Source organism: Mustela nivalis (genome assembly GCF_964662115.1).
Source record: "Mustela nivalis genome assembly, chromosome: 3".
Classification (NCBI taxonomy): domain Eukaryota; kingdom Metazoa; phylum Chordata; class Mammalia; order Carnivora; family Mustelidae; genus Mustela; species Mustela nivalis.
In genome coordinates, this window is record NC_139022.1 from 151,285,132 (window position 1) to 151,311,378 (window position 26,247).

A 26,247-nucleotide genomic window follows, 5' to 3' on the forward strand; every position below is an offset into this window, starting at 1 on the left:
ATCAGCATAAAAACTTCCTGGTCAATCCATAGAATTGTGGAGATACTGTGAGAAATGATATATTGTGAGAAATAATATATTGTGAGAAATAATACATTGCTTAAAACAAGACACTAATTTTTAGAGTGAATGATAGCAACTCAAACAAGTCATTAATAAATGTGTGCTGAATTAATTAAATTCAATAAAATGTTTTGCTTAATGCTTACCTTGGTGTTTGCCATGTCCACAATATACTGGTCTCCCTTTATACATTCCATTACTTCAAAACCATCTCTGTCAATCACTTTGGCCTGAGAACTTCCAGATACAACAAGAATCATGTCTCCTGTGTTACTATACTGCAGTGACTTGATCTGATGGCTATGTAAAAGAAAAAAGAAAATAGTGTTGTAAGACACTGGGCATAATGTTTACACTTCCAGTATATTAAGCACTGCCAGAAAAATGTCACACAATGCGCAAATTGATAATTCTTCAAAATAGAGATCATCAACCTCAAAGGGGCCCTCAACACCAGTGGCTATCCTGTTAGCACTATCCTCCCACTCACCACAGCATCTACTAAAATATCTACTCACCTTAAATCTTCAACCCAACCAACTGCCCTTCTTTCAGCTGTTGATTTGTCTGGCTCTTTCCCAAAAGCAACGAACAACTGTCTCAACTTCCTCCCACTAATGTCATAAACTTATCTGCATCTGAACACATCTCTTCCTCCTCCTCTCTGATTACAATGGTGGATGTAAACCTCTTCCTGCCCACGGCAAATCTAATACCTATATTCTGGATCGCATCCTCTCCAGTCTCCTCAGGAACTTCTACTGATTATCCTCTCTTCCCCTTCACAGCTAAGTGCCTGAACAAGTTTTCAGCTCCTCCTTCATTTCTCTAGTACAACAGTATCTTTTGCACACTTACCACTCCACTCATTACCCCAGCTTCCAAGATATGGTCTGCTAATGGCTAACAACTGAACTCCTTCATAACATTATGAAGATTATTTACCATTCCAAAGCAGCCCACATTCAATGCCTGGCCAGCGTGCAGGAAAATGGTCCAGCCCTCTACTTCAGGTGGGATCCAGGGGAAGAATGACACCAGCTTCAGAGCTCCCTGTGGGCTGAGCTGAGGCTGCTTCTGCAACTACATGATAATGAAGTTTCTTTGCCTTCCAAAGGGCGCTTCCCTTGAACCTTCTCTCTTGGGGCCTGATCCCCAAAGCATTCTTCAACCAACCTTCTGCATGCAAATACTGGAATTTCAAATAATGGTTCTGGTGAACCTGACCTGAGAGAGCTGGTATCGAAAGTGGTCCTATGAAGTCAATGCTAAGATGAGATCACCGAGTGGCTAGGAACAAGGACCACATCACAGGGAGCACATAGTCTTCAACATGCTACAGCAGTGCAAGTACAACTGCTAAAGTTCATCATGAAGGGAAAGGTACTGGCTAGTGTAGCATTCCAGGGATTCGAGAGGTAAAGGAAATGTAAGAACTGAAACAACTCTAGAACTGGACAGCTGTTACTGGGTGTAGTCAGTGCAATGAATAAAGACAATGAAAGGCTGAGGATGAGTAATCACCAACTAAAACCTAGAGTGTGAAAAACCCAAAGGGCCTCTTTGCCAGCCTATAAAGACAGGGTTATTGGTCCCTGTCAGGTTAAGTGGTATGCAGTGACTGATCTGGTAAAGCATCTTTTTCTATCTCTATCAGGAAGCAAGCCCAAAAGCAGTTGACATTCACAGGTGTCCAACAGCAGCACACATGTGCATCCTTGAGCCAGGGCTACATTAATTTTCTGGCCCTTTGTCTTAACATAGTCCAAAGGGACCCGAACCATCTGGACAATCTGAATTAGTTCATGCTGGTGTGTGATCTAGATGACATCATGCTAATTGAATAGGATGAGCAAAAATCAAGTACATTGGTGAGAAACTTGCTCTCTAGCAGATATGAGATAAAGCCCATAAAAGAGCAAGAGATTAAGACAAGAATGTGTGGGGAAGATGCATGTAGGTGGACATGTGAAAAGTGGACACCAAATGCGAGTTCTTTGTAACCCATGTTAATCCCAGATACACCAACTTTGAAGGAGGCAATAAACCACACAAACAAAGTGACTTGGCCAGTTGACATTAGCTGGCTTTTGTCATCATCTTATACCACTGGTAATGCAATAGGCTTATAAGTGAAATCGCAGCGGGAAAAGGGATGGAAGTTATGCATGGGACCAATGGCAACTCTGCAAATTGACCTATTATTGCCAAAGGTCCAACCTGCCAGTAACAGAAGGCTAGGATAAGGCCCACTCCTGAAATCAATACTAAACTAATGAGTAAGTCAAATACATAATATGAAAAACTATAATAAGTATATGGGGAAAAAACTGAGTGGGGAGGGCAGAAAATGTGAACCAAAGGGACAGGGATAAATATTTTAAGTAAAATGGTCAGGAACTAAGTGACTGAGTAGCTATGAAGTGAAGGAGTGGACTATGAAGAAACAGCTTCTAGAAAAGACCAAGCAGCAACAGCTACTAGAAAGGAACTGCAGCAAGAGTGAATCTGGCATTTCTCCAAGGTAACTGTACCAGGGTGAGCAAAGCAACAGGAGTTGGAGAGGTCAGAATATGTAGCAAGTAGGGTGAGCAGATCAAGGAGGGCCATGTAAGCCACTGAAAGGACCTTGGATTTTGTTCTTTCAGGGAGAAATCTGAGGAAACCCATCGGAGTGCTCTGAGCTGGGCAGTGACACAATCTGACCTATACTATACAGAACCATTTTTTTGTGCCTGGACAATTCTGCACTCGGAAGTTTGTGGACTCCTTCTTAGTATGTTTTTTAAACATATTAAAAAAAAAACTACAAAAAAAAAACCTACATTAGACATACACTGGAAACCATTATTGCTTTATCACACAAATAACTACAGTAAAAAAAGTAAAAAGTAAAAATAACTACAGTAACTAGTAACTACAGTAAAAATAAACTACAAAATACTTTTTAATTTTGTGACATATATGAGTTTCTGTACTAATGTATCAAGTAACTATACCTAGAGGCAGGTCTAATAACTACTGTAATTTCAAAGCAGTGATGAGCATAAACAATGAATATTTCAATATGACTGTAAGTCATATTGTCTTACAGGTACACCTGTGACTTTGTTGCCTACTCCCATAATTAAAGGAAATGCTAAAAATCAGAGGTTAGTGAAAAAAAAATAATTTTTCATCCAAGTTCAGAGAAATTGAGAGTGCCAGATACTGAACTTAAGAATTGTGGAATTTAAAATAACTGTAATTAAGAAATTAGGGTTAGGGCTAGGGAACAGAGTAGAGAGCCCAGATATGGACTCTCAACTCTATGGTTAAATAAACTTTGACAAAGCAGGGAAAAATATACAGTGGAAAAAGACAGTCTCTTCAATAAATGGTGCTGGGAAAATTGGTACAGATATATGTAGAAGAATGAAACTCCACCATTCTCTTTCACCATACACAAAGATAAACTCAAAATGGATAAAAGACCTCAATGTGAGGCAGGAATCCATCAGAATCATAGAGGAGAACATGGGCAGTAACCTCTTCTATCAGCCACAGCAACTTCTTTCAAGATATGTCTCCAAAGGCAAAGGAAACAAAACCAATAATGAATTTTTGGGACTTCATCGAGATAAAAAGCTTCTGCACAGCAAAGGAAACAGTCAACAAAACAAAGAGGCAACCCACAGAATGGGAGAAGATATTTGCAAATGACAGCACAGACAAAAGGCTGATAAAGGATCTACAAGGAACTCAAACTCAACACACACAAAACAGATAATCATGTCAAAAAATGGGCAGAAAACATGAACAGACACTTCTCCAATGAAGACATACAAATGGCTATTAGACACATGAAAAAATGTTCATCATCACTAGCCATCAGGGAGATTCAAATCAAAACCACATTGAGATATCACCTTACACCAGTTAGAATGGCCAAAATTAGCAAGACAGGAAACAACATGTTCTGGAGAGGATGTGGTTAGGGGAACCCTCTTACACTGTTGGTGGGAATGCAAGTTGGTACAGCCACTTTGGAAAACAGTATGGTGATTCCTCAAGAAATTAAAAATAGAGCTTCCCTATGACCCTGAAATTGCACTACTGGTTATTTACCCCAAAGATACAGATGTAGTGAAAAGAAGGGCCATCTGTACCCCAATGTTCATAGCAGCAATGGTCACCAAACTGTGGAAAGACCCAAGATGCCCTTCAACAAATGAATGGATAAGAGAGTGGTCCATATCCACTATGGAGTATTATGCCTCCATCAGAAAGGATGAATACCCAACTTTTGTAGCAACATGGATGGGACTGGAAGAGAGTATGCTGAGTGAAATAAGTCAAGCAGAGAGAGTGAATTATCATATGTTTTCACTTATTTGTGGAGCATAAGAAATAACATGGAGGACATGGAGAGATGGAGAGGAGAAGGGAGTTGGGGGAAATTGGACGAGGAGACAAACCACGAGAGACCGTGGACTCTGAAAAACAATCTGAGGGTTTTGAAGAGGCAGGGGGTGGGAGGTTGAGTGAGCCTAGCAGTGGGTATTATGGAGGTCATGTATTGCATGGAACACTGGGTGTGGTACATAAACAATGAATTCTGGTACACCAAAAAGAAAAAAAAAAATTTAATGACAAGGTATATAATACATACATAAAACTGAAAATTAAAAAGAGAAACATGCAGAAATTTTAGAATGAGAACTACAATTACTGAAATTTAGAACTAATGGATGGGCTTAACAGCAGAGAATTATGGTTAAAAGATCATTTTTAGACAGAAGCATGATGACAAAAAATGGAAAATGCAGAAAAAGTTTAAGGTACATATGACATGTGGTGAAAAAGTCTCACATTAGAATTGCAGAATGGAAAAAGAGAAAAGCAGAATGTGAAGAAGTGACTGTCAAATTTTGGAAAAATGATAAAAGACATTAACCTGGAGATTCAGTAAGTACTATAAACCGCAAAAGGGGAGCAAAATCCACACCCAGGCACATCATGGTAAAAGTGCTGCATGCCAAAGACAAAAGTAAAACCTTAAAAACATTGTTTTTTCCAAATATGTTTTCATCAGGAAAATTCAAAAGTAAAAGTACAATGAGATACCATTGCTTACCCACCAAATGACCAAAATTTAAAAGGCTAACAATACAAAGTTTATTACCGGGACTGTGAAATGGAAAAAATCTATCTTCTGAGACAAAGAACACTGTCACATCAACAATCACAATATATTCTACCCACTATAGGACCAGCACTGCTCAATAGAACTTTCTGTGATGGTGGAAACATTTTACATCTGCATTGCCCATTATGGTAACCACTAACCACTAGCCACATGTTTCTATCAGACACCAGAAACATAGCTAGTGCAACTAAGGAACTTAATTTTTAATTTTATTTAGTTTAAATTTAAATAGTTACATAAGGCTAGTGGCTAGTGCACAGAACAAGTACAGCTGTTAACAATATGAAATAAATATAGAACAGTCTCAACTTTGGAACAACAGAAGACTCTGATTGGCTCATAAAACAGATGAAAAATGAAGTACTGACTAAAATTTTCTTTAAAAACAAAAGAAAACCTAGGGCGCCTGGGTGGTTCAGTGGGTTAAGCCGCTGCCTTCGGGTCGGGTCATGATCTCAGGGTCCTGAGATCGAGTCCCGCATCGGGCTCTCTGCTCGGCGGGGAGCCTGCTTCCCTCTCTCTCTCTGCCTGCCTCTCCATCTACTTGTGATTTCTCTCTGTCAAATAAATACATAAAATCTTTAAAAAAAAAAAAAAAAAAAAACCTAATGAAATCTATTGAAATCTATTTGGATGATAATAGTACCGGTACTAAAAAATCAGTTGTACAGTCCCAAATGTAATTTCCAGTTACAAATTTAGGAATGAATATTGAAGTAAACTCTCCATGTAAAAATTGCTTATTCAGCATGCTAAATAAAACACAGTCTATAACATTCTTCAGAGATGGCCTGGTAAAGTAGTAGCATACATCAAAGCAATCTTAAAGGTATATGCTATCTCAGGTGCCATTCTCTCAAAAGAGAAATCACCAAATAAATACGTGTGGAAAGCAAACAATTTAACTAGATATTAATATACAAACCTATAAAGAATTCTGCTGGAGAGCTAACTTAATAAAGTCCCAAATATAAAATTTCTCAATCAAAAAGCAAAACTGAACATCTGTCTTTTTTTTTTTAAAGATTTTATTCATTTTATTTGACAGAGATCACAAGTAGGCAGAGAGGCAGGCAGAGAGAGAGGAGGAAGCAGGCTCCCCGCTGAGCAGAGAGCCCAATGCGGGGCTCGATCCCAGACCCTGAGATCATGACCTGAGCCGAAGGTAGCAGCTTAACCCACTGAGCCACCCAGGCGCCCCAACATCTGTCTTTTTAAACTGTCTTCATAACTTCCTTGATGAATGTAACTCTGTTGGCAAAAAAAAAAGTCAAATTCTTTGATTTATCTGAAAAGGCCAATCTGAAAATAAAATAAATTTCAATGATAAGACAATTTTGACAAAATTTTAGGCTATTTAGTCTTATTTAGATTTACTTTCTAAGTCTATAATTTCAAGGCTGAGAAATAAATGGGTATTTCAGCAGAAAAAAAATATTAATCATGGTAATTTTGTCTTCTAGAAACAGGATATATACAAAAGAAATCAAAATTTAAGAGTATCTAGCTAAGGCACAAAAGAATTATTCTTCCTGGCTGGTTGCCAACTCCAAATCAGATATTTACCAATGAAACTGTTTTTCTTCACAGCTATTACTAACTAGAAACTACTTCTCAAAATTTGTACTGACCATTTCTCCTAAAATGCTGGAATTCTAGCTGACAGTCTTTAATTTATTTATTCTCCAAAAAGCCATTCTTAAAGTAATGATTCAAAGTACTAATTCCAATGCAAAGGTAACTCAAAGGTCTGAGTGGACTCTGAGGTTAGAATGTGTGACAGGGTGAGGAATTACCACAATGCCCCAGATCAAAGGGTCAAGGTAGATGAGAAACTGAAGCTCCCAAACCAGGTGCTCATAAGAGAGAAACCTAGAAAAGCAAACACGGGGCTACTGCCCAGGCCCTTCCTTCCTAAAAAGAAAAGCCTCTCTGGTCTTACACTAAAATGATAAATGCTAGGAAGGAATGAGGTCCTTAACAAAATTCTGACCAAGGTCCCAAATTTAAACGTTAAGCCCAGAAGCAGGCCCCCATTGTAAGATATAAAATTATATGTTTCGCTAGATTTGCCAGTTTTTCATTTATTGTCCCACAGTTCCAAATTCATCCTCCACTGCCTGCTCTGCAAAAATGAATTTGGGTCCTTTAAATATTTTTCTTGTGGCATGAAGTTTTGCCAATAGAGGGTGCTAGAGAGGGATTGCAGGGGGGGAGGAGCTTTCCCCACTACCTCCAGTGTGCTCTTCCTGGGGTGGGATCCAGAGCCCCACAGGGCTTCTCTAGCGTTTGGTTCTCTGGAGCACTGTACACCTTCTCTGTGCCTGGTTGCTAAAGTACCTCAGAGAGTCAGCAAGATCCAGCAGCTTCCCCCAGCGCCTCCCTCAGGCAGTGCTATCACGGTGACTCTAGCGAGACAGGTTTCTGGAAAGTTCTGCTGTCAGAGCACAACAAATGCTTTATCATTCAGTGAGCCAAAGCCTTGTCCTCTCAAATGTCTGGCTCTGAATCCTGGAGGCCTTGAATGCTTTATATCTCCACCCTAGGGATAATAGATGCTCCTTTCACCTGCCTTTCTGATATTCCTTAAAGTTCTCTTTACTTTTTATTAGCTAATATCTCATTTCTCCAATCCTCTGTTCGTAACTCTTTATAGTAAACCTCCCCTTTTTCAAACTGCTGTGTGACTACTCTCAACTATTAGACCCTGATGGATATACCAAATTTCAAGTGATTAAATAGAAACTGAGAAAATTACAAGCAGTTTAGTCCAATCTGTTTATATACACATTTATACACAAATGCACACAAATGTTATATATAGAAACAAGCAGATCAGATTTTTGATAATTAAATAGTTCAGACTGCTAAACTAAAGTAGTTCACAGGGTGTATCTTTGTTAACAGTGATCTCACTTTGGAGAATTCGATTTTCTTCATTAACCATAAAAGATCTAGTAGTGTATGAAATCACTTTGTTGGGGCACCTGGGTGGCTCAGTGGGTTAAGCCTCTACCTTTGGCTCAGGTCATGATCTCAGGGTCCTGGGATCGAGCCCAGCATCGGGCTCTCTGCTCAGCAGGAAGCCTGCTTCCTCCTCTCTCTCTGCCTATTTGTGATCTCTGTCTGTCAAATAAATAAAATAAAAATCTTTAAAAAAAAAAAAAAGAAGAAGAAAGAAAGAAATCACTTTGTTTTCTCTGGTGAATCATTTTTATTTCTCTTTGGAAATAATTTTCTAAAGAATAGCAAATTTTAATGAGAAAAGGTAGTAAAAACAGCAGCTCTATTTCTCTGGCTATGTGCTCTATGAAATTGCTCTATTTATATTTAGAGGGAAATACAAAATCTCAACAACCCCACACTAATATTCACCTTGTAAATAAAGATATATAGCCATATAGGCAAACTTGATGTCTTCCCTCTGTATCACTGGTTTTCATATGCTCTCTTTGTCAACATTAAAATGAAAAGTTAAGCATCAAGCTCATCATTCCTGTCCCACTTCGCTCTTAATTCTGCTAGCCACGGAGTTAAAAGGACAGGATTAAGGAGTCATTAGACACAGTACTAAGGAGAATTAAAGGGCTTCTTCAAGGGGTATAACATCTGCTCCTCAAATTCCTGCCTAAACAACTAAGATTCCGATCAAAGAGAAAAGAGGGAAAGCCAATCTGACAGTAAACTGGAGTCATGAGGAAGTGAATGTTCTCTCAGGGAGTAACTCTGACACCAGAGGAAGGCTTAGTGACATTGCACAATTCTTTCTGTGAAGTTATTCATGGGGCAAGTGGGAGTATATGAGTGTAAGTGGAGGGGAATGGGAAGGTGAAGATTGAGGATCCTTTTAAGTAGTTTTTGCTCAGCTAGCAAAACAAGCTGGGACATGCAAGACAGATAAACACAGCTGTCTGGGACTGTCACTTGGGGCTCAGGAGCCAGCGTGTCCTGATGTAGTGAAAAGTGCACGGGAATGTGAGTCAGAAGGCCGGGGATCCAAGTCCTCGCTCTGCTGTTAAGTGGCTGTGTGATGATTAACAGGCCCTTCAGCTTCGTTAGGTTCAGGCAGTCTCCCCATCTTTTGGAAAATTAATTGATGCAACTAGTTGGCAACACCATGCAGAGGCAATCCTGAGACAGAGTTCACGCACTTTGCTGAGTCCTGGTGTCTTCCACTGAAAAATACTGGAGCAGTAACACTTACAGTATTGGGGTGAGGATTAAAAGTAATATACACAATGACACCTAACCAGTACGTGAAATGAGTCGTTGCTATTACTATTACTTCTTTATTTCCAAGGTCTCTTTAAGATTGAACAGGTATGAGATCTTGGGAGCCAACTATAATGAATATACTCAAATTGAATACAGCAAGTATTTCAAATTCATTACGAGTTAATTTAGTGAAAGTTTATCACATGTTTTAATGATCTATTAACCAAAATACTCATTAGAAACATCCTTACATCTTTTCTGATTTTCTGTACCTACTCCAAAAACTCAAGTCCTATGTCAAATGTGACTACTACATTCTTAGAAATGAAAGATGAGGGGCACCTGAGTGGCTCAGTGGGTTAAAGCCTCTGTTTTCGGCTCCGGTCATGGTCATGGTCCCAGGGTCCTGAGATCGAGCCCCCTTCCTCTCTCTCTGCCTGCCTCTGCCTACTTGTGATCTCTCTCTGTCAAATAAATAAAATCTTTAAAAGAAAGAAAGAAGAAAGAAAGAAAGAAAGAAAGAACGAACAGATGATAATAATTACAAAAAACATAGTTTCAAATTTGCATGCCAGTTTCCAGGTATGCAATATATATTATCCAGTGCTGGGAAAAGGGCAAGAAAGCAAGAGAGCTGAAGCAGAGCCATCAAAGTTTTCTGTATGGCAGTATCAGAAAATGTAATTTATTCCATGCCAAAATACATCTTTAGCTACTTCAATATTTTAGCTTTAAATTTAAGAACTTAAGTTTAGATTTCCAATGCAAAATTAATTAAGAATATGTCACTTACCAGCTTAAACATACCAAAGCTTAGTAAACTAGTAGTAACACAAAACACTGTATCAGTCAAACAAAATTAAAGCCAGAGAAAATTCTACCCAGGACTATACATACACAATTTTACTAAAGCTAATCTATAAGTCTTCCCTTCCATTAAAATGCATACTCTTGGGGCGCCTGGGTGGCTCAGTGGGTTAAAGCCTCTGCCTTCAGCTTGGGTCATGATCCCAGGGTCCTGGGATCAAGCCCCTCGTTGGGCTCTCTGTTCAGTGGGGAGCCTGCTTCCCTTCCTCTCTCTCTCTGCCTGCCTCTCTGCCTGCTTGAGATCTCTCTCTGTCAAATAAATAAATGAAATCTTTAAAAAAAGTGCATACTCTAATTTATAAATGTAATAAAATTACTCTATCACTCAATAAAGTACAGATTAATAGCTTTGTGACTTTATATGATTTCACAGTCAAGTTCCATGCTAAAGTAAGATGGTTAGTCCAAAAGGCAAGGAATGAAAATACTTAAACAATATGTCTTCATGTCTTCTGAGGATTAGAGAAATATGATTAAAAAGAGCCAGCCAACCAATGAGAATGACTCAAAAAAGCTAAGTCTTTGTTCTGAGTCTTCCCAACAGTTTCCTTTATGATAACGTTGATGCTAAAAATAACTCAAGTCTCAATTCTAGTAGCAGAACAACAGAGGCTCAGGATTTCACAATGAATAAAAGGTGTTGAGGGAGCACATACAAGAGGAACCTACTTTATTAGAAAGCCTCTCTGGAAAAGCAATGTTTAGGAGGAGACCTAAGCATAAGGAGCTACATGTTTGTGAGGGGGGAGCAGGTACCAGGGAGTAGGGAAGAGCATTCTAGGCAGAAAACAAAGTACACGAACACACTATGTAAAAATCTCTCAGCCACTCTGCTAGAGCAAGGGAAGAAATAAGCAATGGCCAGATCACAAGGAACATCATAAACCATGGCAAGGCATATGGGTTTTAGTCAAAATGAATCAGAAAGGCAATACACGGATTTAGCATTAATAGTGGGGAAAAAATAAAGAGATTATTACAGAAATTTAAGTGAGGTTTAAGCCTGAGGTGAACTCTAAGGGAGAGACTTTAAAAGAAATTGTAGAGACAGGAGGAATAAGGAGTATGGTACCTATAAAGTACAGGCACAATGCATGAAAATAGTTTTTTTCTCCAAATCTTGCATCAAAATTCACACTTTACATCTTGACACACATTACCAAACTGCTCTGTGGAATACAGGTTTAGCAAATAATACCCCATCTTTGCCATCTCCTCTCACTGGATACCATGGATCTCTTTCTCCTTTGCTGACTGTGGCAGAAGACTTTGCCAGAAGACTAAGTGACAAGTAGTACCTCATTGGCATTTTAATTTTTCCATCTTTTATTGTTAGTAGAGTATCCATTTTCATGTTACTGGTCAGTTATATTTCTTCTGCTGTTATCTGTTAATTCATTTCCTTTGACCTGTTTTAATTTTCAAATATCCTTTTCCTTACTGATTTGCAGAAGCTACATATTATGGATATTAGCCCATTACTTTCAACATGTATTTCAACTTTTTCTGAGTTTGTCACTTGTCTTTTAATTTTCTTTACAATGTCTTTTGCTTCCTAAGTATAAAATATCCTTTTAATTATAATAGCAATTATACTGTTTTGGATGCCATGTAAAAGTAGAAAGTGAAAGTTCTTCTTTTCCCCCACAGAATATATTTCCATTTGCAAGATATAACCACCTAGGGGAACCCGGGTGGCTCAGTGGGTTGAAGCCTCTGACTTCAGCTCGGGTCATGATCTCAGGGTCCTGGGATCGAGCCCCACATTGGGCTCTCTGCTCAGCGGGGAGCATGCTTCCTCCTCTCTCTCTGCCTGCCTCTCTGCCTAACTTGTGATCTTTGTCTGTCAAAAAAATAAATAAAATCATTTTTTAAAAAAAGATATAATCTTCTAAACTTTCCCTAGTAACTGAAAAATGTAAATATGTAAGTTATATATTACAAAAAGGGAGCACCTAGGTTGCTCAGTTGGTTAAACATCTGCCTTTGGCTCAGGTCATGATCCCAAGGTTCTGGGATGGAGCCCCACATCAGGTTCTCTGCTCAGCAGGAAGCCTGCTTCTCCCTCGCCCACTTCCCCTGCTTGTGTTCCCTCTCTCACTGTGTTTCTGTCAAAGAAATAAGTAAAAGTCTTTAAAAAAAGAAAAAAGTCCAAAAGATAAAAAGGAAAGATTTTTTTTTGAAAAATGCTTTTTATTTAATAAACATTCAAAAATGTTTCTCTTTTCTATATAAAAATTTTTCAAGAAAACACGGTTTTGGGCAAAAAAAACAGGCAATTCAGAAAACAATATGTAAAAATACATTATGGTTGCTTTTCAAAAGACACGTAGGAAAAGGAAAAGCTCCAGACCGAGAGGAAATATTTATTATACACAAATCTTAAAAGAGCTTTATCAACCAACCTGAGAAGAACAACTCAAGTTTTCAAATGGACAAACGATCTGGACAGCTCACTAAAGAAGACATACATAATGAAAGACATAAAAAGATGCTCAACATCACACTAACTAAAACCATTTACATATCACTACACACCCAAAAGAACGTATAAATTTTAAAATATGGATACCACCAAGTGTACCTAAGGATGTAAATTGACTAAAACTCATAGATGGCTGCTTAGAAAGCAAAATGGTACAGGCATGTTGGGAAAGTTTGGCAATTTCTTATAAAGTTAACATATACATAGCATAGGAGCCAGAAATTCTTACTCCAAACTTACTCTATTTATCCAAGGAAAGTAAAACATATCTATAAAAAGACCTGTACAGAAATATTTATAGCAGTTTCATTCAAATATCTAAAAACTGGAAGCAACCCAAATCTCTAACCAGTGAACAGATAAACAATCTGTACTGTATTCGTATGATGAATACTACACAGCAATGAAAAGAATCAAATCTACCGAGAGAGGCAACAACAAAATCAGATCAGTGGTTGTCTGGTGTCAGGAGAAGGGACTGACCACAACATGACCAGAGGGAACTTTGGGGGATAATGAAATCTTCTTTATCTTGACTGTGGTGCTGGTAAACGAGTGTATGTATTTCTCAGAACTCCTAGAACTGCACACTTGAAAAGAATACATTTTACTGTCTATAAATTAACCCTGTGTGAATATAATTTTTGAAAGTTCATTAAGGTGCAGCCACTCAGGAAAACAGTATGGAGTTTCCTCAAAAAGTTGAAACTAGGGGACGCCTGGGTGGCTCAGTGGGTTAAGCCACTGCCTTCGGCTTGGGTCATGATCTCAGGGTCCTGGGATCAAGTCCCACATCGGGCTCTCTGCTCAGCGGGGAGCCTGCTTCCCTCTCTCTCTCTCTCTCTCTCTGCCTGCCTCTCTGTCTACTTGTGATCTCTCTCTGTCAGATAAATAAATAAAATTTAAAAAAAAAAAAAGCTGAAACTAGAACTACCCTATGACCCAGCAATTGCACTGCTTACTAGGTATTTACCCCAACAATACAAATGCAATAATTCAAAGGGGCACATGCACCCTAATGTTTATAGCAGCAATGGCCACAACAGCCAAACTATGGAAAAAGCCCAGATGTCCATTGACAGATGAATGGACACACAAGGGACCATTATGCAGCCATCAAAAAATGAAATCTTGCCATCTGCAATGACGTGGATGGAACGAGAGGGTATCACGTTGAGCAAAATAAGTCAATCAGAGAAAGATAATTATTATATGATCTCACTAATATGTGGAATTTAAGAAACAAGGTAGAGAGGATCATAGGGGAAGAGAGGGAAAAATTGAAACAAGACAAAACCTGAGACGGAGACAAACCACAAGAGACTCTTAATCTTAGGAAATAAACTGACAGCTGCTGGAGGGGAGGTGGGCGAGGGGATGGGATGACTGACTGATGGACATTGGGAAGGGTATGTGTTGTAATGAGCACTGGGTATTACATAAGACTAATGAATCAAAGACCTGTACCCGTGAAACAAATAATAGATTATATATTCAATTTTTTAAAAATACAAACATATATAGATAAGATATAAGCCAAATGAAATAAATATGACCCTTCTAAAAATAAAAAATAAAAAATAGGGAGGAGTCGCAAAGATGGCAGAGGACATCGGGCAGTTGGCGTCAAGGTATGAAGCAAGGAGCCGTGACTCTGCAGGTAGATAATGGAAGATAAACGGGAGGGGGAGCCTCTGGGATCCTGCACTGCTGGAGCTCAAAAGTTTCCTGTGCTGGGACCAGGCACAGACTCACAGACTGGTAGCAGTGGGGAAAAGACTTTAGGACAACCCCACACTGAAACTGGAGCTGCGGGGACGCACATGCAAACTCGGGATGGCTGGTAGTTTTAGAAGCACAAAGGGCAGAGACATGCCTCTACTGGAAGGGAGGTCTGGGAGTGCTGCTGTGGGGCACATAACCCAAGACACTGCAGTTCTTAGCAGTACAGACAGAAATGGAGACAGTGTGGCCTCAAGAGCTCACTGAAGAACAGTTTGCAATCTCTCTGTTTTGAAACAAGAGGTTAGGGTATGGTCACTTCTGCTCTGACTCTCAGAAGAAGTGCAGAAACCTGCCAGGGAACGCCGCCAAAGAACAAAAGCCGCCCCCCCCCCCCACAAAAGTTTTCATGAGCCCACACCCTCCCACAGCCGGCAGGGCAATTCTGCCCAAACAGGGTTGCCTAGTAACACTGAGGCAGGCCCCGCCCCCCAGAAGACAGGCTGGAGGAACAAGAGGCCAACAATCCTAAAGTCCCTATAAAACAGATGCATCCTGCTTGGGTTGCAGTTGGTCATTTGGACTCTGTCATTCCCTCAACCATCCCTCAACAGAATGACTAAGAGGAGGAACCCCCAACATAGACTATGACCTCTGTCACAGAACTAATGGATATGGATATAAGCAAGATGTCAGAAATAGACTTCAGGATAACAGTTAAGAAAACAATAGCTGGGATGGAGAAAACCATTAATGACAACATAGGTTCTCTAAGGGCAGAAATGAGAGCTGATCTGGCAGAACTTAAAAATGCTATCAGTGAGATCCAATCTAATCTAGATAGTCCAAAAGCTAGAGTAAACAAGGCAGAAGAACAAATTAGTGATCTAGAAGACAAGCTGATAGAAAAGAAGGAACAAGAGGAGACCTGGAACAAACAGAATCCATGAAAACAGAATTAGAGAAATAAATGACACCATGAAACAGTCCAATGTCAGAATTACTGGGATCCCTAAGGGGCTAGAGAGAGAAAGAGGACTGGAAGAAATATTCAAGCAAATTGTAGCTAAGAACATCCCTAATTTGGGGGATGAAACAAGCATTTGTGGCTTCTTTGTGGCAGAGAGAACCTCTCCCAAGATCAAGGAGAATAGACTAACATCCCAGCATGTAATAGTAAAACTCACAAATCTTAGAACCAAGGAAACCATCTTAAGAGCAGATGGGGGAAAGAAATTCCTTACATACAGTGGGAGAAACATCAGAATAACGTCTGACCTTCCCACAGAGACCTGGCAAGCCAGAAACGGCTGGTAAAACATATTCAGGGTACTAAATGAGAAGAACATGCAGCCAAGAATTCTTTATCCAGCAAGGCTGTCACTCAGAATGAATGGAGAGGTAAAGAGCTTCCAGGACTGGCAGACACTAAAAGAATATGTGACCACTAAGCCAGTCCTGCAAGAAATACTAAGAGGGGTTCTATAAAAGGAGAAAGACCCCGAGAATGATACTGAACAGACACTTACAGAGACAATCTATAGAAACAAGGACTTGACAGGCAAGATGATGACAATAAATTCATATCTTTCAACAATCACTCTCACCGTGAATGGCCTAAATGCTTCCATAAAATGGCACAGGGTTGCAGAATGGATAAAAAGACAAACCCATCCATATGCTGTCTGCAAGAGACTCTTTTTGAACCTAAAGATATATCCATAAGGAAAGTGAAGGGACAGAGAATGATCTTTCATGCCAGTGGACCTCAAAAGAAAGCTGGGGTAGCAATTCTTGAATCAGATAAAACAGATTTTAAGCTAAAGACTATAGTTAGAGATACAGAAGGGCGCCAAATCATTCTTAAAGGGTCTATCCAACAAGAAGATCTAACAATTGTAAATATCCATGCACCCATCATGACAGCAGCCAACTATATAAGCCAACTCTCAACCAAAATAAAGAGACATATTGATAATAATATGTTAACAGTAGGCAACCTCAACACTCCACTCTCAGCGACAGATCATCTAAGCAGAAAATCAACAAAGAAACAAGAGCTTTGAATGACACACTGGACCAGATGGACCTCATATATGCAGAACATTCCACCTTAAAACAACAGAATACTCATTCTTCTCAAGCACACACAGAACTTTCTGTAGAACAGACCACATACTGGGTCACAAATCAGGACTCAACCGATACAAAAAGAATAAGATTATTCCCTGCATATTCTCAGATTACAATGCTTTGAAACTGGAACTCAATCACAAGAAAGGGTTTGGAAGGAATTCAAAGAATTCAAAGAAATTCAAAGAAAGGGTTTGGAAGCTAAAGACCATCCTGCTCAAGATGTTGGTGGGAATGCAAGCTGGTGCAGCCACTCTGGAAAACAGCATGGAGGTTCCTCAAAATGTTGAAAATAGAACTGCCCTATGACCCAGCAATTGCACTATTGGGTATTTACCCTAAAGATACAAACGTAGTGATCCAAAGGGGCACGTGCACCTGAATGTTTATAGCAGCAATGTCCACAATAGCCAAACTATGGAAAGAACCTAGATGTCCATCAACAGATGAATGGATCAAGAAGATGTGGTATATATACACAATGGAATACTATGCAGCCATCAAAAGAAATGAAATCTTGCCATTTGCGACAACATGGATGGAACTAGAGCATATCATGCTTAGCGAAATAAGTCAAGCAGAGAAAGACAACTATCATATGATCTCCCTGATATGAGGAACTGGTGATGCAACATAGGGGCTTAAGTGGGTACGAGAAGAATCAATGAAACAAGATGGGATTGGGAGGGAGACAAACCATAAGTGACTCTTAATCTCACAAAACAAACTGAGGGTTGCTTGGGGGAGGGGGTTTGGGAGAAGGGGGTGGGATTATGGACATTGGGGAGGGTATGTGCTTTGGTGAGTGCTGTGAAGTGTGTAAACCTGGTGATTCACAGACCTGTACCCCTGGGGATAAAAATATATGTTTATAAAAAATAAAAAATTAAAAAAAAAAAATGTTTGGGTCAACTTGGAAATCAAAGAAGAACTTAAATAATTCATGGAAACCATTGAGAATGAAAACACAGTAGTCCAAAACCTATGGGATACAGCAAAGTTAGTCCAAAGGGGGAAAATACATAGCCATCCAAGCCCCATTCCAAAAAAAAAAAAAGAAAAAGAAAAAAAAAAGAAAAATCCTGAAAACACAAACTATCTTTACACATTAAAGAACCAGAAAATCAACAATATATTAAGCCTAACCCATGCATGAGAAGGGAAACAGTTAAGATTAGAGCAGAGATCAATGAATTAGAAATCAGAAATACAATAGAACAAACACATCAATGAAACTAGAAGCTGGTTCTTTGAAAGAGTTAATAATATTGATAAGCCACTGGCAGGACTTAGCAAAAAGAAAAGAGAAAGGACCCAAATTAATAAAATTATGAATGAAAGGGGACAGATCATAACTAACACCAAGAAAATAGAAACAATTATCAGAAATTATTATCAACAGTTATATGCCAGTAAGTTAAGCAACTCAGAAGAAATAGATGCATTCCTGGAAACCTATAAACTACCAAGAATGAAACAGGAAGAAACTGACAACCTGAGTAAACCAATAACCAGTAACCAGATTGAAGCAATGATCAAAAATGGATTTTTGATCCCAAACAACAAGAGTCCAGGACCTGATGGATTCCCTAGGGAATTCTACAAACATTCAAAGAAGAAATAATACCTATTCTTCTGAAGCTGTTTCAAAAAACAGAAACATAAGAAAAACCTCCAGACTTTCTATAAGGCAAACATTACCTTGATCCCAAAACCAGGCAAAGACCTGATAAATATGGATGCCAAAATTCTCTGAAAGATCCTAGCTAACAGGATCTAACACTACATTAAAAGAATTATCTATCACAACCAGGTGGGATTTATCATTGAGATGCAAGGGTGGTTCAATATTAGCAAATCAATCAATGTGATAGAACATATTAGTAAGAGGAGAGAGAAGAACCACATGGTCCTATCAATTGATGCAGAAAAAGCATTTGACAAAATACAGCATCCTTTCTGATTAAAACTCTTCAGAGTATTAAGGATAGAAGGAACATTCCTCAATTTCACAAAATCCATCTATGAAAAACCCACAGTGAGTATCATTCTCAATGGGGAAAAGCTGAGAGCCTTTCCCTTAAGATCAGGAACATGACAAAGATGCCCACTCTCACCACTGTTGTTCAACATAGTACTAGAAACCCTAGTAAAAGCAATGAGACAACAAAATGAAATGAAAGGTATTCAGACTGGCAAAGAAGACATCAAACTCTCTCTCTTCGCAGATGACATGATACTTTATGTGGAAAATCCAAAAGTCTCCACCTCCAAATCGCTAGAACTCAGACAGCAACTCAGTAATGTAGCAGGATACAAAATCAATGTACAGAAATCAGTTGCTTTCTTATATACTAACAATGTAAGTGTAGAAAGAGAAATTAGAGAGTCAATTCCATTTGTAACAGCACCAAAAACCATAAGATACCTTGGAATAAACCTATCTAAAGAGGTAAAGGATAGGGGCACCTGGGTGGCTCAGTGGGTTAAGCCACTGCCTTCGGCTCAGGTCATGATCTCGGGGTCCCGGGATCGAGTCCCGCATCGGGCTCTCTGCTCAGCAGGGAGCCTGCTTCCTCCTCTCTCTCTCTCTGCCTGCCTCTCTGCCTACTTGTGATCTCTCTCTGTCAAATAAATAAAATCTTTAAAAAAAAAAAAAAGAGGTAAAGGATATGTACTCAAGGAAATACAAAATACTCATGAAAGAAATTGAAGACAGAAAAAGATGGAAAACATTTCATGCTCATGGATCAAAAGAATAAACATAGATAAAATGTCTATGCTGGGGGCACCTGGGTGGCTCAGAGGGTTAAGCCTCTGCCTTTGGCTCAGGTCATGATCCCAGGATCCTGGGATCAAGCCTCACGTAAGGCTCTCTGCTCAGGAGGGAGCCTGCTTCCGACCCCTCCCTCTCTGCCTGCCTCTCTGCCTAGTTGTGATCTCCGTCAAATAAATAAAATCTTTTTTAAAAAAAAATATCTATGCTGCCCAGAACAATCTATACTTTCAACGCCATCCCAATCAAAATACCAACAGCATTTTCAATGTGCTAGAACAAACAATCCCAAAATTTGTATGGAACCAAAAAAGATTCCAAACCACCAAGGAAATGTTGAAAAAGAAAAACAAAGCTGGGGGTATCATGTTGCCTGCCTTAAAGCTATATTACAAAGATATGATCACTAAGATTAGCACAGTACTGGCAAAAAAACAGACACATAGACCAATAGAACAGAATAGAGAGTCCAGATATGGACCCTCAACTCTATGGTCAAATAATCTTCAACAAAGCAGGAAAAAATATCCAGTGGAAAAAAGACAGTCTCTTCAATAAATGGCGCTGGGAAAACTGGACAACTATGTATAGAAGAGTAAAACTTGACCATTCTCTCACGCTATACACAAAGATAAACTCAAAATGGATGAAAGACCTCAATGTGAGATAGGAATCCATCAAAAATCCTAGAGGAGAGCACAGGCAGTAACCCCTTCAACATTAGCCACAGCAACTTCTTTCAAGACACATCTCCAAAGGCAAGGGAAACAAAAGCAAAAATGAACTTTTGGGATTTCATCAAGATAAAAAGCTTCTCCACAGCAAAGCAAACAGTCAACAAAACAAACAGGCAACACACTGAATGGGAGAAGATATTTGAAAATGACACTACAGACAAAGGACTGATATCCAAGATCTATAAAGAACTTCTGAAACTCAACACCCCCCCAAAAAATAATCAAGTCAAAACATGGGCAGAAGATGGGAACAGACACTTCTCCAATGAAGACATAGAAATGGCTAACAGACACATGAAAAAGTGTTCATCATTAACCATCAGGGAAATTCAAATCCAAATCATACTGAGATATGACCTTACACTAGTTAGAATAGTAGGGGCGCCTGGGTGGCTCAGTGGGTTAAGCCGCTGCCTTCGGCTCAGGACATGATCTCAGAGTCCTGGGATCGAGTCCCGCATCGGGCTCTCTGCTCAGCGGAGAGCCTGCTTCCCTCTCTCTCTCTGCCTGCCTCTCCATCTACTTGTGATTTCTCTCTGTCAAATAAATAAAATCTTTAAAAAAAAAAAAGAATAGTAAAAATTGATAAGGCAAGAAACAATGTTGGAGAGACTGTGGAGAAAGGGGAACCCTCGTACACAGTTGGTAGGAATGCAAATTGGTACAGCCACTTTGGAAAACAGTGTAGAGGTTGCTCAAAAAATTAAAAATAGAGCTACCCTATAGCCCAGCAATTGCACTACTGGGTATTTACCCCAAAGATACAGATATAATGAAAGAAGGGCCATATACACCCCAATGTTCATAGCAGCAATGTCCACAATAGCCAAATATGAAAAGAGCTGAGATGCCCTTTAATAGATGAATGGATAAAGAAGATGTGGTCCAGGGGTGCCTGGCGACTCAGTGCGTTAAGTGGCTGCCTTCAGCTCAGGTCATAATCCCAGGATCCTGGGATCAAGCCCCATGTCAGGCTCCCTGCTCAGCGGACAGCCTGATTCTCCCTCTCCCTATCCCTGCCACTCTGCCTACTTGTGCTCTCTCTCTCAAATAAATAAAAACCTTTAAATGGAAAAAAAATAAAGAAAGAAAAAAAACGAAGATATGGTCCATATATACAATGGAATATTACTCAGCTATGAGAAACGGTGAAAACCCAACTTCGGCATCAACATGGATGGGACTGGATGAGAATATTCTAAGTGAAATAAGTCAAGCAGAGAAAGTCAATTATCATATGGTTTCATTTATTTATGGGACAAAAGGAATAGCTTTGGATGACATTAGGAGAAGGAAGGGAAAAATGAAGGAGAGGAAATTAGAGGGGGAGACGAACCATGAGAGACTATGGACTCCAAGAGACAAACTGAGGGTTTTAGAGGGAAGGGGGTTAGGGGGAAGGGTGAGCCTAGTGATGGGTATTAACGAGAGCACTGCTTGCATGGAGCACTGGGTGTCATACGCAAACAATGAATCATGGAACACTACATCAAAAACTAATGATGCACTGTATAGTGACTAACATAATAAAAAAAAAAATAATAATAAGTAAGCTGAGACACAATACAGGAGTTCACTGATGGGACGCCTGGGTGGTTCAGCTGGTTAATCAAGTGCCTTGGGCTCAGGTCATGATCCTGGAGTCCCAGGATCGAATCCTGCATGGGGCTCCCTGCTCAGCAAGGAGTGTGCTTCTCTCTCTGACCCTCTCCAATCTCATGCTCTTTCACTCCCTCAAAAATAAATAAAATCTTGGGGCGCCTGGGTGGCTCAGTGGGTTGGGCCGCTGCCTTCAGCTCAGGTCATGATCTTAGAGTCTTGGGATCGAGTCCCGCATCGGGCTCTCTGCTCAGCGGAGAGCCTGCTTCCCTCTCTCTCTCTCTGCCTGCCTCTCCATCTACTTGTGATTTCTCTCTGTCAAATAAATAAATAAAATCTTTAAAATAAATAAATAAATAAATAAATAAAATCTTTTTTAAAAAAAAAGTTCACTGATGTTTAGTTAACAAGATAGAATTTACAAGTTATATAACTTGATGACAGTTACAGAAGGCAGCAGAAACCCAAGAAATTAAGTTTAAAAAATCTTTAAGCTTATATAATTTTATAAAGCAAATATCAAAGAGAAAGGAAAAACATATTCAGGTACATAATGTTTATCAGAGAATACTAACTGTGCTTTTTCCCACATACCTTTTCATCTCCTATTAAAGATTTCTGTTGATGTACATGATCTCATCTGATCTTCATATAAACCAAATAAACAACCTCCTCTCCAGTTAGTAAACCACAAGAAGTCTTATCAATGCCTGGGAGCATCCTGACATACATGAGAATAACTGGTGATTTTATCAATCTAATATTACAGCTGAAGGCATCTTACTTTCCAACTGCTTCCTTCTTATTGGTGATATCCAAGATTAATTGCAGACAAATAAAAGTTTGTTATGTACAAGGCTGAAGGAGGCTAGATGGATATTTCTACCTTGCATCTCAAGCAGAGCCTAATTAATGATGCCACTGATCAGTGATATCTATGGGGGGAAATGTAATATATGGCAAAGTTTGCAAAATCTAGTAGTATGGAAATATATATTAATATATGACATCATAATATATTAATAAGGAAAGTCATAAAGCAAGTTTACCAATTTATTAATAAATATAAAAAGTTCAGGGGCACCTGGGTGGCTCAGTAGGTTAAAGCCTCTGCCTTCAGCTCAGGTCATGATCTCATTGTCTTGGGATCGAGCCCCACATCGGGCTCTCTGCTCAGCAGGGAGCCTGCTTCCTCCTCTCGGCCTGCCTCTCTGCCTACTTGTCATCTCTGTCTGTCAGGTAAATAAATAAAATCTTTTAAAATATATATACATATAAAAAGTTCAAATATACACTGTCATTAAACTCAAGTAATGGACTAGGTCAAGTGAAAAGAGACACAATGCCATGATTACTGAAATTTATGTAATTCTGCTTCCATACACATCAACTCACACACCAAGCATGTGTCTACGTTTGCAAGGGGAATCTCTGTACACCTTCAATTTCCTTTTCAGAACTAATTGATAACACACACAGAGAAAGCACAAATACCTAAACAAATCACTAATTTATCACACAATTATGTGAAATGAAGAAACTACTATGACGCACAAATATCATTTGTAAAGTAATAAAAAACAACTTTCCCTAAAAGCCAAAACATTATTATTTTAGTTATATGGCATGGGCAGTGAATAAAGTATTGAGATATGTAAGGCTTACAAATAAAAGAATTAAGCAAACACACCACCCTTGACTATTTCGAATGGCACTTATCCTAAATGGTTTCGATCTCTTCTGTGCTTTTGTATAACATAATGATTAATGGCACTTGCTCTACAGTTAGAATGCCTGCATTCAAATCCTTGCTCTATCACTTTGTGTGACCTTAGGCTAATTAATTAATCTCCCTAAGCCTCCATTTCCACATCCGTAAGACAGGGATAATAAATGTATCTATGACACAATGGCAGTTGTGAGAATTCACTGATATGAAGAATTCAGCCAGACTCAATAAAATAGTACACAAACAGAACATATCTTTTGTTCTATAACAAAAGAAAAATTAAAAAGGCAAGAAACAATGTTGGAGAGGCTGTGGATATTATTATTCCTGGATAAAATAAGTAGAATCTACACATGGTAGCTGAAAGTCAAAAGATATAAAAGGGACAAGTAACAACACGTTTTCCTTCTAGATAACCAGTTCTTTTCCCTATAAACAACAGTGTTATTGGTTTCTTCTATACCTTTCCAGAAGTATTTTATGCATATATAAGCAAATAGTACATACTGTTTTTTCCAAGCTTTAAAGAAAAATATATATACTTTAAAAAATAAATACTTTTAAAAATACTATACCATTCTTTAAAAAAAAGAAAACTATATACTTTTATACTGTGCTTTTTTAACTCTACATATTTTTGAGAATTGTTCCACAATTGATCCTTTTCTCAATGCCTTAGGTAAGTATTTTTCAAATGTAAGTAATAACACCTTCTTTCTAATGGGAGAGTAGCTGAGAGATCATTTTGTGGTGGCAAATGATTTTTATAATATTACTTAACTGCATATAAACAGGTGACAAGGGTTCTTATCCTTCACACTCTTAAAAAACTATGAATTCACAATGAATTTAAAAGTAAACATTAACCACTCCACACCCACAGGAATGACTCTCATGAAAAAGACAGTAACATATGATGGTGATCATCTAAAGACACTGGAACCCTTATATACTGCCAGTACAAATATAAAGCAGTATAGTCATTCTTGAAAACAGTTTGTCAGGTTACTAATATATTAAACATAAATTTACCACATGACCTAACAATTCCCAATGCAGGTAGTATCAACTTAAGAAAGACATAAGATGGAAACATATATCCTTCCCAAGACATGTACACAAATGTTCATAATAGCATTATTCATAATAGCCAAAATGCAGAAAAAACCCAACTGTGTCCACCAACTGGCGAATGAACAAACAAAATATGCCATTCATACACACACACATAAATCCAAAAGGGAATACTACCTGATCGTAAAAAGGAACAAAACACGGATGTGTCCTACAATACAAATGACCTTCAAAAACATTATGCTAAGAGGTCAGATACAAGAGACCACATGCTGTATGACTGCATATGTAAGAAATGACCAGAAAAGTTGAACTGATAAGAAACAGACAGATTAGCAGCTGCATAAGGCTGGAGGAAGAAATGAAGAGTGACCACAATGGGAATGAGATCTGATTTTAGAGTGATGGAAATCAGACTGTGGTACTGGTTGCACAACTCTTTAAGTTACTAATAATTAATGAACTGCACACTTACAATGAATGAATTTTATGTTATGTAGACTGTACCTCAATAAAGTGATTTTTTAAAGTAAAAACTAAAACAAAAGATCCAAAGAATTCAGATTAATTTTGAGATGTTTGCTGAAACAATATCATACAGAATGAAAAAACTTCTTTGTTGCGGAACAAATTAATTATGTCCATCTACCTAAGTCCTCTAACCTACTTTTGGATCAGCTAGTTAACAAATATTTACTGTGTGCTATAGCACATGCCTACTTTATTGTGCTCCAGTGATGATACGATTTCCCCCCTAACTGTCTTTTTCAAACTATTGTGAAAAATTTATTCATACATCACTTCATGACAGAACAAATCTTCCCTTGGTGCTAGCACATTTATATATGATGAGTGTCTCTGCTCAAAATTAGGGATTGGCCAAAGATCATCAAAATCAAAAAACAAAATGTTTTAATTAATGAAAGAAATTCATGAGCCCCTAAAAATATGCCCATGAAGCCCAATTTGAGAAATCTTTAATGTGCAGTCTTAGAAGTTACTGAAATATGCAGAGCAGTTCTGCTACGTGCCCATTCACAAAATGGCTTTGGGAAGATGATCTCTAATGCATGATCAGAAACAACCCTGTCTTTGATTATGAATCTTTGGTGAATTTCTGAAATGGAAATTTATTTTAACATTTTTAATCATATTTAACATTTATAAAACAATTAAGAATAATAATTTTGAAGAGAAACCTAATGAAAAATAGAATTTATCCACATGAAAAGGTTAAACATTTAAGACAAATGATAAAGTACTGAAACCTTATCATGTGATAGTAAAAATCTTGAGGGGGGTCTTGATATAGAGCCCCATGTTGGGAGTCTGCTTGAGATTCTTTCCTTCCGCCCCTTCCCTGCTCTTTCTCTAATGTAAAGAATTGTCAAATCACTATGTTGTGCACCTGAAACTAATATAATAGTATATGTCAAGTATAGTTCAATAAGTATTTTTTAAAAATACAGGCAATCAGCAGCATTACTTAGAATAGCCAAACTACAGAAGCAGCCCAAGTGTCCACTGACAGATGTATGGATAAAGAAGATCTGGTGTATACACACACACACACACAAAAAAAAAAACAGAATAGGGGCGCCTGGGTGGCTCAGTGGGTTAAAGCCTCTGCCTTCGGCTCGGGTCATGATCCCAGGGTCC

At 38.6% G+C, this 26,247-nt stretch overlaps 1 protein-coding gene across 2 annotated transcripts in view; it reads right to left on the bottom strand.

Annotated features, from left to right (window-relative positions):
• The window catches only part of WDR70 (WD repeat domain 70), a 297,351-nt gene that overhangs the window by 210,866 nt on the left and 60,238 nt on the right, over positions 1-26,247 (bottom strand). For both annotated transcript variants that reach the window (XM_082724203.1, XM_082724202.1), the window contains one exon: positions 210-363. In XM_082724203.1, coding sequence (XP_082580329.1) covers positions 210-363 — 154 coding nt within the window. The remainder of the gene's footprint in view (positions 1-209; positions 364-26,247) is intronic.